The sequence below is a fragment of the Cyprinodon tularosa genome, unplaced genomic scaffold (genome assembly GCF_016077235.1).
Source record: "Cyprinodon tularosa strain WSP-4 unplaced genomic scaffold, ASM1607723v1 ctg148, whole genome shotgun sequence".
Classification (NCBI taxonomy): Eukaryota; Metazoa; Chordata; class Actinopteri; order Cyprinodontiformes; family Cyprinodontidae; genus Cyprinodon; species Cyprinodon tularosa.
Window position 1 is genome coordinate 1,830,311 of NW_024038309.1, and position 12,747 is coordinate 1,843,057.

General features: G+C 35.6%; 1 protein-coding gene across 1 annotated transcript in view; it reads right to left on the bottom strand.

The window, feature by feature from the left end:
- Positions 1-12,747, bottom strand: part of LOC119779452 (tenascin-X-like) — a 54,403-nt gene that overhangs the window by 17,938 nt on the left and 23,718 nt on the right. The window contains exons 14-23 of the mRNA XM_038279101.1: positions 11,029-11,340; positions 10,453-10,710; positions 8,363-8,674; positions 5,712-5,969; positions 4,198-4,455; positions 3,382-3,639; positions 2,566-2,823; positions 1,750-2,007; positions 934-1,191; positions 116-373 (exon numbers count right to left, since the gene is read on the bottom strand). Coding sequence (XP_038135029.1) covers positions 116-373; positions 934-1,191; positions 1,750-2,007; positions 2,566-2,823; positions 3,382-3,639; positions 4,198-4,455; positions 5,712-5,969; positions 8,363-8,674; positions 10,453-10,710; positions 11,029-11,340 — 2,688 coding nt within the window. The remainder of the gene's footprint in view (positions 1-115; positions 374-933; positions 1,192-1,749; positions 2,008-2,565; positions 2,824-3,381; positions 3,640-4,197; positions 4,456-5,711; positions 5,970-8,362; positions 8,675-10,452; positions 10,711-11,028; positions 11,341-12,747) is intronic.

Below are 12,747 nucleotides of genomic sequence, written 5' to 3' on the forward strand. Positions count from 1 at the left end.
TTTCTACAAATATAAATAGATTTACTTATCATTACACTGACTATGATCTTGAGATTACACAGCTATAGAGATTTAATTTGGTAAAAAAACAGAGGTGTTGCGTCAAACATCCTACCTGTGACAGCAATAATTTGCACTCCACTGCTTCTGACGCTCTCAAACACAGAAAAGAGAGTAAATAGGTATTTAGTTCCAGGAGAGAGAGATGAGATGGTTTTGTTTATTGGCCCATTTCCATTTGGTACAGTGATGTTTGTCTCTGTGCCATTAAACTGGAGAACAAAGCTGATGTTGTTGTTGATTTTATCCCACTTCAGAGTGATACTGCTCTCGTGTTGTTCTAATGCTCCGAAGGATTGTGCATTTTCAGGCGCTAAAAGAGATGAATCATGGATTAATCAATCTAAGTCTACCAGGCTTGGTGGTTTTATGTCTGAGTCAAGTTTAAGAATTCTTTACATTAACACCGAATGGCTCGAAAGCTGTATAGCCTAAGTTCTTGCCATTTATTGTCATGACTTTAAAATCAGCAATTCTCAGTCCTCACAATTCTAAGGGCTCTACTAAGGATGTAATATGTTTGATTAATCAATGTTAACACAAGTTATCTGCTATGAATAAGATTATAGGGTATTCCTTAGCTGGCTTTAGTAACATTAATCAATGTAGTACTGTCTTTGCTTGAAAACACTCCCACCTAGTGGCCAAAAACAGTTTATGGCATTTTTTCTTTTGGTCTAAATTATTAAAATATGTGAAGATGCAAAAATTATTAACTTTTCGAAATATGATACATAAAAATTGTTAAAAGTTACACTTTCTACAAATATAAATAGATTTACTTATCATTACACTGACTATGATCTAGAGATTACACAGCTATAGAGATTTAATTTGGTAAAAAAAACAGAGGTGTTGCGTCAAACATCCTACCTGTGACAGCAATAATTTGCACTCCACTGCTTCTGACGCTCTCAAACACAGAAAAGAGAGTAAATAGGTATTTAGTTCCAGGAGAGAGAGATGAGATGGTGTGGTTTATTGGCCCATTTCCATTTGGTACACTGATGTTTGTCTCTGTGCCATTAAACTGGAGAACAAAGCTGATGTTGTTGTTGATTTTATCCCACTTCAGAGTGATACTGCTCTCGTGTTGTTCTAATGCTCCGAAGGATTTTGCATTTTCAGGAGCTAAAAGAGATAAATCATGGATTAATCAATCTAAGTCTACTAGGCTTGGTGGTTTTATGTCTGAGTCAAGTTTAAGAATTCTTTATAATAACACCGGATGGCTCGAAAGCTGTATAGCCTAAGTTTTTTCCATTTATTGTCATGACTTTAAAATCAGCAATTCTCAGTCCTCACAATTCTAAGGGCTCCACTGGGATGTAATATGTTTGATTAATCAATGTTAACACAAGTTATCTGCTATGAATAAGATTATACGGTATTCCTTAGCTGGCTTTAGTAACATTAATCAATGCAGTACTGTCTTTGCTTGAAAACACTCCCACCTAGTGGCCAGAAACAGTTTATGGCATTTTTTCTTTTGGTCTAAATTATTAAAATATGTGAAGATGCAAAAATTATTAACTTTTTGAAATATGATACATAAAAATTATTAAAAGTTACACTTTCTCAAAATATAAATAGATGTACTTATCAATACACTGACTATAATCTTGAGATTACACAGCTATAGAGATTTAATTTGGTAAAAAGACAGAGGTGTTGCGTCAAACATCTTACCTGTGACAGCAATAATTTGCACTCCAGTGCTTCTGATGCTCTCAAACACAGAAAAGAGAGTAAATAGGTATCTGGTTCCAGGAGAGAGAGATGAGATGATGTGGTTTATTGGCCCATTTCCATTTGGTACACTGATGTTTGTCTCTGTGCCATTAAACTGGAGAACAAAGCTGATGTTGTTGTTGATTTTATCCCACTTCAGAGTGATACTGCTCTCGTCTTGTTCTAATGCTCCGAAGGATTGTGCATTTTCAGGCGCTAAAAGAGATGAATCATGGATTAATTAATCTAAGTCTACCAGGCTTGGTGGTTTTATGTCTGAGTCAAGTTTAAGAATTCTTTATAATAACACCGAATGGCTCGAAAGCTGTATAGCCTAAGTTCTTGCCATTTATTGTCATGATTTTAAAATCAGCCTTTCTCAGTCCTCCCAATTCTAACGGCTCCACTGGGATGTAATATGTTTGATTAATCAATGTTAACACAAGTTATCTGCTATGAATAAGATTATAGGGTATTCCTTAGCTGGCTTTAGTAACATTAATCAATGTAGTACTGTCTTTGCTTGAAAACACTCCCACCTAGTGGCCAGAAACAGTTTATGGCATTTTTTCTTTTGGTCTAAATTATTAAAATATGTTAAGATGCAAAAATTATTAACTTTTCGAAATATGATACATAAAAATTGTTAAAAGTTACACTTTCTCAAAATATAAATGGATGTTGTTATCAATACACAGAGAATAATCTTGAGATTACACAGCTATAGAGATTTAATTTGGTAAAAAGACAGAGGTGTTGCGTCAAACATCTTACCTGTGACAGCAATAATTTGCACTCCAGTGCTTCTGATGCTCTCAAACACAGAAAAGAGAGTAAATAGGTATCTGGTTCCAGGAGAGAGAGATGAGATGATGTGGTTTATTGGCCCATTTCCATTTGGTACAGTGATGTTTGTCTCTGTGCCATTAAACTGGAGAACAAAGCTGATGTTGTTGTTGATTTTATCCCACTTCAGAGTGATACTGCTCTCGTCTTGTTCTAATGCTCCGAAGGATTTTGCATTTTCAGGAGCTAAAAGAGATGAATCATGGATTAATTAATCTAAGTCTACCAGGCTTGGTGGTTTTATGTCTGAGTCAAGTTTAAGAATTCTTTACATTAACACCGAATGGCTCGAAAGCTGTATAGCCTAAATTTTTGCCATTTATTGTCATGACTTTAAAATCAGCAATTCTCAGTCCTCATAATTATAAGGGCTCAACTGGGATGTAATGTGTTTGATTAATCAATGTTAACACAAGTTATCTGCTATGAATAAAATTATACGGTATTCCTTAGCTGGCTTTAGTAACTTTAATCAATGTAGTACTGTCTTTGTTTGAAAACACTCCCACCTAGTGGCCAGAAACAGTTTATGGCATTTTTTTTTTTGGTCTAAATTATTAAATTATGTGAAGATGCAAAAATTATTAACTTTTCGAAATATGATACATAAAAATTGTTAAAAGTTACACTTTCTCAAAATATAAATAGATGTTGTTATCAATACACAGAGAATAATCTTGAGAGTACAGAGCTATAGAGATTTAATTTGGTAAAAAGACAGAGGTGTTGCGTCAAACATCTTACCTGTGACAGCAATAATTTGCACTCCAGTGCTTCTGATGCTCTCAAACACAGAAAAGAGAGTAAATAGGTATCTGGTTCCAGGAGAGAGAGATGAGATGATGTGGTTTATTGGCCCATTTCCATTTGGTACACTGATGTTTGTCTCTGTGCCATTAAACTGGAGAACAAAGCTGATGTTGTTGTTGATTTTATCCCACTTCAGAGTGATACTGCTCTCGTCTTGTTCTAATGCTCCGAAGGATTTTGCATTTTCAGGAGCTAAAAGAGATGAATCATGGATTAATTAATCTAAGTCTACCAGGCTTGGTGGTTTTATGTCTGAGTCAAGTTTAAGAATTCTTTACATTAACACCGAATGGCTCGAAAGCTGTATAGCCTAAGTTTTTGCCATTTATTGTCATGACTTTAAAATCAGCAATTCTCAGTCCTCATAATTCTAAGGGCTCAACTGGGATGTAATGTGTTTGATTAATCAATGTTAACACAAGTTATCTGCTATGAATAAAATTATACGGTATTCCTTAGCTGGCTTTAGTAACTTTAATCAATGTAGTACTGTCTTTGTTTGAAAACACTCCAACCTAGTGGCCAGAAACAGTTTATGGCATTTTTTCTTTTGGTCTAAATTATTAAATTATGTGAAGATGCAAAAATTATTAACTTTTCGAAATATGATACATAAAAATTGTTAAAAGTTACACTTTCTCAAAATATAAATAGATGTACTTATCAATACACTGACTATAATCTTGAGATTACACAGCTATAGAGATTTAATTTGGTAAAAAGACAGAGGTGTTGCGTCAAACATCTTACCTGTGACAGCAAAAATGTGCACTCCAGAGCTTCTGACGCTCTCAAACACAGAAAAGAGAGTAAATAGGTATTTAGTTCCAGGAGAGAGAGATGAGATGGTGTGGTTTATTGGTCCATTTCCATTTGGTACAGTGATGTTTGTCTCTGTGCCATTAAACTGGAGAACAAAGCTGATGTTGTTGTTGATTTTATCCCACTTCAGAGTGATACTGCTCTCGTCTTGTTCTAATGCTCCGAAGGATTTTGCATTTTCAGGAGCTAAAAGAGATAAATCATGGATTAATCAATCTAAGTCTACTAGGCTTGGTGGTTTTATGTCTGAGTCAAGTTTAAGAATTCTTTATAATAACACCTTATGGCCCAGAAGGTATCCAGCTCATGCTTTTGCCATTTATTGTCATGAAATTAAAATTAGCAATACTTGAACCTTTAGAATGGTGTTGGATTAGTCATTGTTAGCACAAATCATCAGCTATGGATAAATGTATACAGTATTCTTTATATGGATTTAATTACTTAAAACCAGTGCAATACTATCTTTACTTGAAAACACTCCCCCCAATTGCGAGAAACATTTTCTGGTAATTTTTTCTTGGTCTAAATTCTTAAATTATGTGAAGATGCACAAATGGTGACTTTTTTCCAAATAAAAAAAAAAACATAAAAAATCTTTAAAAGAGACAGTTTATCCACATTAAATAAAATGTTGTTACAAACACTCTAACTATAATTTTTAGAGTAAAAAAACTATAAACAGTTAAACTGGTATAACGACACTGGTGACAGACTGGAGAACAAAGCTGATGTTGTTGTTGACTTTATCCTACTGCCGAGTGATACTGGTCTGATCTTGCTTTTAATGCTTAGAAGGATTCTGCATTTTCAGGGGCGTAAAGAGATAAATCATGTATCAATCAAAAGTCAAGTACAAGAATTCTTTATAATAACATCCTAATGGCCTAAAAGCTGTCATAGAGTTTTGCAGAACCAATGTCAGAACTATGTTTCAATTAAAAGAACAATATCCATTTAATACATTAATGTTTGTCTAGATGTCATTAAGCTAGGGAAATGTGACAGTTTTATATCTTTTTTGTTTTTGTTGGCTAAATAAATGATTCAATTACAGAACATTCTCACAGTTTAACTAGTGTTATGTTTTTTTTTTTTTTTTGGTCCAAGGGATTATTTCCCGTTCTTGAACGGGAAATAATCCCTTGGACCAATAGTTTTCTATTTAGCCATATTTTCAGCTGCTTCCAATAAATTACAATTATCACATTTTTCATAATTTATTTCTAATGTCACCTATTTTAGGTTAGGTCCTTGGAAGTTTTACCCCTTTGGTAACAAGTTACCACCTATGAATGATATGGATCTAAATAATGATTTATTACATCTAGCTTTATTTTTTTTTGTCCCATCTGATGTAGTCATATCTTTGCTGTATAATGTTCACCTTGTTTCTAGAAATACAATTTATGACCACATAGGAATTATGTTAAAGCTCTTACCAGTGACAGCTATTAGTTGAACTCCACTGCTTCTCACATTCTCAAACACAGAGAAAAGAGTAAATAGGTATTTAGTTTCAGCAGTGAGAGATGAGACTGTATGAGTTACTGGTCCATCCCCATTTGGTACATCGATGTTTGTCTCTGTGCCATTAAATTGGAGAACAAAACTGGTGTTGTTGCTGACTTTATTCCACTGCAGAGTGATACTGGATTCATCTTCTTCTGATTGTATGAAGCCTTCTGCATTTTGGTCAGCTGATTATTGAAAAAGGAGAAAAAAACAAGACAAATGCTATTTTTCTTTCTTTTTCTTGTTATAATACAGTGCTAGGATTTTTTTTTAATAAAAAGACTTTTTAAACCTTAAAGTACTTAGTTTGTTAATTATAATAGTCATGTATACTCCTCCATTTATTGCAGATTGTTTTCCTTCTTAGACTATAATGCTATAAGGTATAAAGTCTCATGTTTTATTTAATCTCCCTCAAATGTTAAAATGGTTGAAAAAGAAAATATCCCTTTTGTTAAGGAATAGTAAATACCTAGCGAGGTAAAATGTATGGGAAAAAAAGAATGGAAACATAGTGGACAGCCTATATAGATACTAGAGGTGAGTGTTGCGATTCGATACATGTTGCGATACTTGGGTCACGATACGATATTATCACGATATTGCAGTATCACTATATATTGCCATATTTTCCCCAGGTATCAAAATCAAATGATGAGATAAAACAGCAATTGCTGTATATTTTCATCAGAAAATATTGATTAGGTATTATTATCCATGGTGTTTGGGGTTTTCTTCCACTATGACTGCCTCAAATACAGATTTGGTGCTGCACACACAGTTAAAGGGCTCCACAGCGCTTTCTGCCAGAGTGGTGGTGCAGAGGTAGCCCATTTTCCCATCAATGTTTTTTGTAACCATTTTTTTTTTTTGAAAATCAATACTAAGAAGTGAAAGATCGATATTATATTGGGCAGCCGAATATCACAATATATCGCCAAAACGATTATTTCCCACACCCCTAATAGATACGATGATGCAATTATTCCTCCTGAAGACTTAGGGTGGCCATTTCTATAGCACCAAAAAGGAGGACATTGTGCGACATATCAAAAAACTACTAAGGTGTACATAAGAATCGGGTAAAGTCACATTTATAGCACAATTCTTAGTAGTTTAAAGAGGATGGTTGTGTAGCTGAATAGAACAAAATATTAAAGAAATGTAAAAAAGAATTGGTTCCCAGCATTTGTATTTATTTAATACATTGTGGTGTTTAAAAAGTGACCATTTTTTTAACACAATTAATTTGCGCAGAACTGCTGCAATTGATCATAAAGCAGTTGTTTGGAAAAGAAGCTCGAGAAAGAGCTAGAGAATAGGACGATGCAAACTGCAAAAAGTGGCTGGAAAAGAGGAATTCATGACATGGCTGCAGCCTGTCGAGAGTAAAGATGATTTCACCATGTTCTCTATCCATATCTATCTATATATCTATCTATCCATATCTATCTATATATATATATATATATATATATATATATATATATATATATATAAACTTGAGTCATGGAACTGTGCTTACAGCTCCTTATTTCATGTAAACTAATAACTTGTGTACATGATACTTGTTGATGGCATTAAAATTATTTCTAATAGCATTAAAAGAGCATTAAATTAGAGTTCCTCATTCTTGTATAAAACCTGTGAACGCTTAATTTAATCTGACATATTAAAAAAATCCCCATCATCATCCAGCAGATGTTCAGTTTCTGCCCAAATATTTTCTTTCTGTTGTGGATTTTTGTAACAGAGATAACTAGGATCATACATAGTTTGTATGAACTCTGTTTATTCTCTGCTTCCAAACTCATCATCTCATCCATTCCTGCAATAAGAATTTTCTTTTAAAGTTGTGAGATTCACTCTAGAATCTCACAACTTCTTCCTGGTCTGTCTGCATCCAATTATTTAATTAATTGCTCTTAGTTTTTGGGAATATATACAAACTATGCTCTAATTTCTAGATACCGATCTGTTTTTACTATAATTTAATTTGACAAACCGGGTCTTCTCTACATTCTTTTTTCTGTTTGGTGCGATTGCAATAGCGGGTCTTGATCTGGACGGACCGGAGGGGAGCAAAAAATAGCTCAGCTCCGTATTTTGACGGTGAAGGACGGAGAAGACGTACGTGGGCGGTGACGAGCGGAGGATGTGGAACAGCTCTCATTGATTTACATGACAGACAAGTACTCCGTACGTGAGCGGGGCGGAGCGCTGACGGAGTATGTGGAATCTGGGGGTAAAGGAGGACAAATACACGTCCGGCTGGGTGCAGCGCCGGACGCCGGACAGTGCAATGAAAATCCGGACTGTCCGCCCTAAAGCCGGACATCTGGCCACCCTATGAAGACTGGATTTGAAAAATGGGGCAAAATGTTCTCTGGAACTCAGCGTAATATCAGTTAGCTAACTTATCGGCTAGCTGTGCCCACCACCGGCAGCAGATTTTCATGTTCACAACATCTTTTTATACCTCCCTCAAAATATTGCACAGTATCTGCTTATTTAATCAAAACATTTGATTTCAGAAAAAAAAAAAACACACAATAAAACAAAAAAAAAAAACTGTTACCTGAACAGATGACACCAGCATCCTTGTGGTGTCCACAGTTATGGTTCTCAAATCCGTTGTGTGAACACTGTATAAGTAAACTTTCAGTCCCAGTGCAGTTCACATTATCAAGCCAAATTGGTCCTGTTCCTGGATCAAACTCAGCCTGGGTTGTGGCCTCCAGTGCTGTTCCACAGCCCAACTCTCTACAGATCACTTTAGCATCCTTAGAGTCCCACGAATCATCACAGACCGTTCCCCAGGTACTGTTGTAGTAGACTTCAACCCTTCCAGAACATCGAGTTGATCCAGTACCATTTAACCTGACGTTACCTTGAAGCAGAAGATCATATTGTAAAATTTAGGTTGGATTTTAATCAGATATAAATATAAATCATCAAGTGAAAAGAAATGTAGATTAAATAAAAATGGATAGACAACAAGTTTATTGCTCATTGCACTAAACAGGAATCAAACGTCTATTTGAAATGTCACCTTCCACTGTTTAAGAAAAAAAGAAGAGTTTTTTTTCATGGAACTTCATTTCGAAACCACTCTTCTGATTAATATCATAGCATTGGCTCTCAGACCTGATGCTTATGACAAATCACTACCCGAGAAATTTTTTTACCCTGGCTTGAGCACCGGTGTCCTAATCTCCAAATGTTGAACACCCACACTTAAGCTTTATCCCAAACGAGTCTAACCGCTCTTCTAATTTCCCCTATGAACAGCGTCCAGATTCTCTGACCTACACTCTATCAAATACTTCACAATGGGAAAATAGTGTATTCCTTGGCAACGGAGTGTATATTGTAGATAGTGTGTAACTGAGTACCAAAACAAGGCTAAGAGAACTATAACTAAGATCTAAATGCAGTGCAACATTGAACTTATACTAAACTAAGGGGGGGAAATGGTAAAGCTGAATACATACCAGTCTAATAAACCTTACAGTCAGTACTACACCAAGGGCAAAGCACTTCAACAGAGCAGAGTTAATTTTCAGCACAGTGGAACACCTAACACATAACTTGGTATTAAACACAGGAGGTGCTACAACTGAATATTACATCTCCCATAGTTATTTTACAAGATTTAACGCACTCTTAGTGCAACCATGCTGTCTCAGAACAGTTCAAACTGCGGTTTAAACAGGCTGTACACATAACCAAAAAATAGTAACAACCAAAAAGGGCTGAATGCCTCAAACTGTCTGTATCAACTACACTACACCGTTCTGTTCTTTTTTTCAATTTTTTTTATTAGTAAAACAGTCTCTTTACTTTTCAAATGTTCCTGATGGAACTCTGTTAGCTTTCACCCTAAAGGCTGATTTATTGTGTAGGTGTCGCAGTGAGTAAAAATCCGTCCCCGCCCCCTCCGCAGACACTCTGCTGCACCTCTCCCAAATTGTAGGTGACAGCAGACAGTGCTGCAGACAGGAGGCCGACTTTTTTTCTTTTTATGACCGTAATTGTGGAAAAGGACTCGTGAAGATGGACCAGCTAGAAGAGTGAGGTGCGCAAGAACGCTGGGACCCTTTTTCCACATGGATCCCCGCTCTTTTTGGCCCTCATGTTATGTCCCTCCGCTGTCGGACAGGTTAAGATTAATTCAAAGAGAAGTACCTTCATAATAAGATAATTTTCTTTAAAAATAAAAATTATTCAGCATTTTTTCCAAAAGAGCGGCATACATTTTATGAAGTATAAAATAAAAAAAATTTAAGGCAACAGCACCAGGATCTGTATGGTTAAATGAAAAACTCCAAAAAAGCCACAGAATTCATTTTTCCTCAAATTTGCTGGGCATCATAATTGATACAGTTTTTTTTTAATCTAAATATTGACTCAGATGTTGATAAAAATGGATCTACCTGATAAAAATGAGATAGATCATTATTAAAATATGTATTTTTAATAGGTATTTTGAACTCCTTATATTTTCACATATATGGCTGACATATTTTGTTCTCTAGTTGATCTGTATTGTTATTTTGGTTTTCAAAAAAATATGGCTAAAGCTTTTTCATCAACAAAGTTTGTTTTAAAAGATATACTTTCAGTAACACCATGATAAAATCTAATGCTTAATGATTAAAATCTTACCTGTAGCTGCAGTTATCGTGACTCCAGTGCTTCTTATGTTCTCAAACACAGAGAAAAGAGTGAATGTGTATTGGGTTGCAGGAGTTAGAGACGATGCTGTGTAGTATATTGGTCCATTGCCATTCGGTGCTGTGATGAGCTCCTCTGTACCATTAATCTGAAGAATAAAGTTGATGTTGCTGCTCACTTTATTCCACCGAAAAGTGATACTGGTCCCATCTCGTCTGGACACTATGAAGCCTTTTGGATTTTCAATAACTAAAAGGAAGCAGGAAGTGATTTATTTAAGAGGTGTAGCATGAAACTGTAGGGAAATTAAATAAACTAAAGTAAACTTCTTCTGACTAAAGTTATTTAGGATAAGAAAAAACAAAATGCCAGTAATTACTTCTAGAATGAACAAGATATATATTTTGTAACCTTATAGGCTAGCTGTGCCCACCACCGGCAGCAGATTTTCATGTTCACAAAATTTTTTTATAGCTCCCTAAAAATATTGCACAGTGTCTGCCTATTTAATCAAAACATTGGGTTTCAGAAAAAAAAAACACACAATAAAACAAAACGAACTGTTACCTGAACAGATGACACCAGCATCCTCGTTGTGTACACAGTTATGGCTCCCAAATCCGTTGTGTGAACACTGTATAAGTAAACTTTCATTCCCATTGCAGTTCACATTATCAAGCCAAATTTGTCCTGTTCCTGGATCAAACTCAGCCTGGGTTGTGGCCTCCAGTGCTGTTCCACAGCCCAACTCTCTACAAACCACTTGAGCATCATTGGAGTCCCACCAATCATCACAGACCGTTCCCCAGGTATTGTTGTAGTAGACTTCAACCCTTCCAGAACATCGAGTTGATCCAGTACCATTTAACCTGACGTTACCTTGAAGCAGAAGATCATATTGTAAAATTTAGCTTGGATATAAATCAGCTATTTTATCAAATCGCACCATCAACTGAAAAAAAATGTAGATTAAATAAAAATCGATGACAGACAAACAAAGGTTATTGCTCATTGCACTAAACATGAATCAAACATTTATTTGAAATATCACCTTCTACTGTTTAAGAAAGTTTTTTCATGGAACTTCATTTCGAAACCACTCTTCTGATTAATATCAAAGCATTGACTCTCAGACCTAATGCTTATGACAAATCACTACCCGAGAAAAAAATTTACCCTGGCTTGAGCACCAGTGTCCTAATCTCCAAATGTTGAACACCCACACTTAAGCTTTATCCCAAACGAGTCTAACCGCTCTTCTAATTTCCCCTATGAACAGCGTCCAGATTCTCTGACCTACACTCTATCAACTACTTCACAATGGGAAAATAGTGTATTCATTGGCAACGGAGTGTATGTTGTAGATAGTGTGTAACTGAGTACCAAAACAAGGCTAAGAGAACTATAACTAAGATCTAAATGCAGTGCAACATTGAACTTATACTAAACTAAGGGGGGGGAAATTGTAAAGCTGAATACATACCAGTCTAATAAACCTTACTAGTCAGTACTACTGTAGAAGAGTGAGGTGCCCAAGAACGCTGGGACCCTTTTTCCACCTGGATCCCCGCTCTTTTTGGCCCTCATGTCCCTCCGCTGTCGGACAGGTTAAGATTAATTCAAAGAGAAGTACCTTCATAATAGGATAATTTTCTTTAAAAGCCAACCGTTTCACCTCTCAATCCATTACAGGGATCCGGACCTTCTCCGTCCTTACATTTACAGCATTACACAGACTTATTTTACAGAACATGATACTTTTAAGGCTTTTCTTCAAATGGATTCTACGTTTCAGAGACACAGATTTAATGAGGTGATTAAAAACAACTTAATTGGCAGGGGTTCGGAGATTTTTTGTTTGTTTAATATGAGCGACATGCTCATAATATGATACCTTTTCTCTGCAATACCCAAAGAACTACTGAAATTATTTTCACATAGAATTACCTTAGGTTTAGGAGTTTTTCAGTGATTAAAAACCTACTTAGCCTACTAGTGGAAGGGGGGGAAAATGTGAAGCCATTCTATGGGATTGATAACCACTAACAATGGTCATTTATTGGGATGATAACATCCCCATTAGATGATGTACAGGGCCTATCTATGTGAACATTTTTAGACTTCATGTTCACCTGCTGACAGGTGATTGTACCTCAACAGATACACTGATCCACTACTATTTAAGCAATAAACTAGTTTTTCCAGCAATGATGTGGTGATTACAGCAGGACGACCATTTTAATATGCTGGAATGAATATGTATTTCTGATACTTGAACAAATTTTA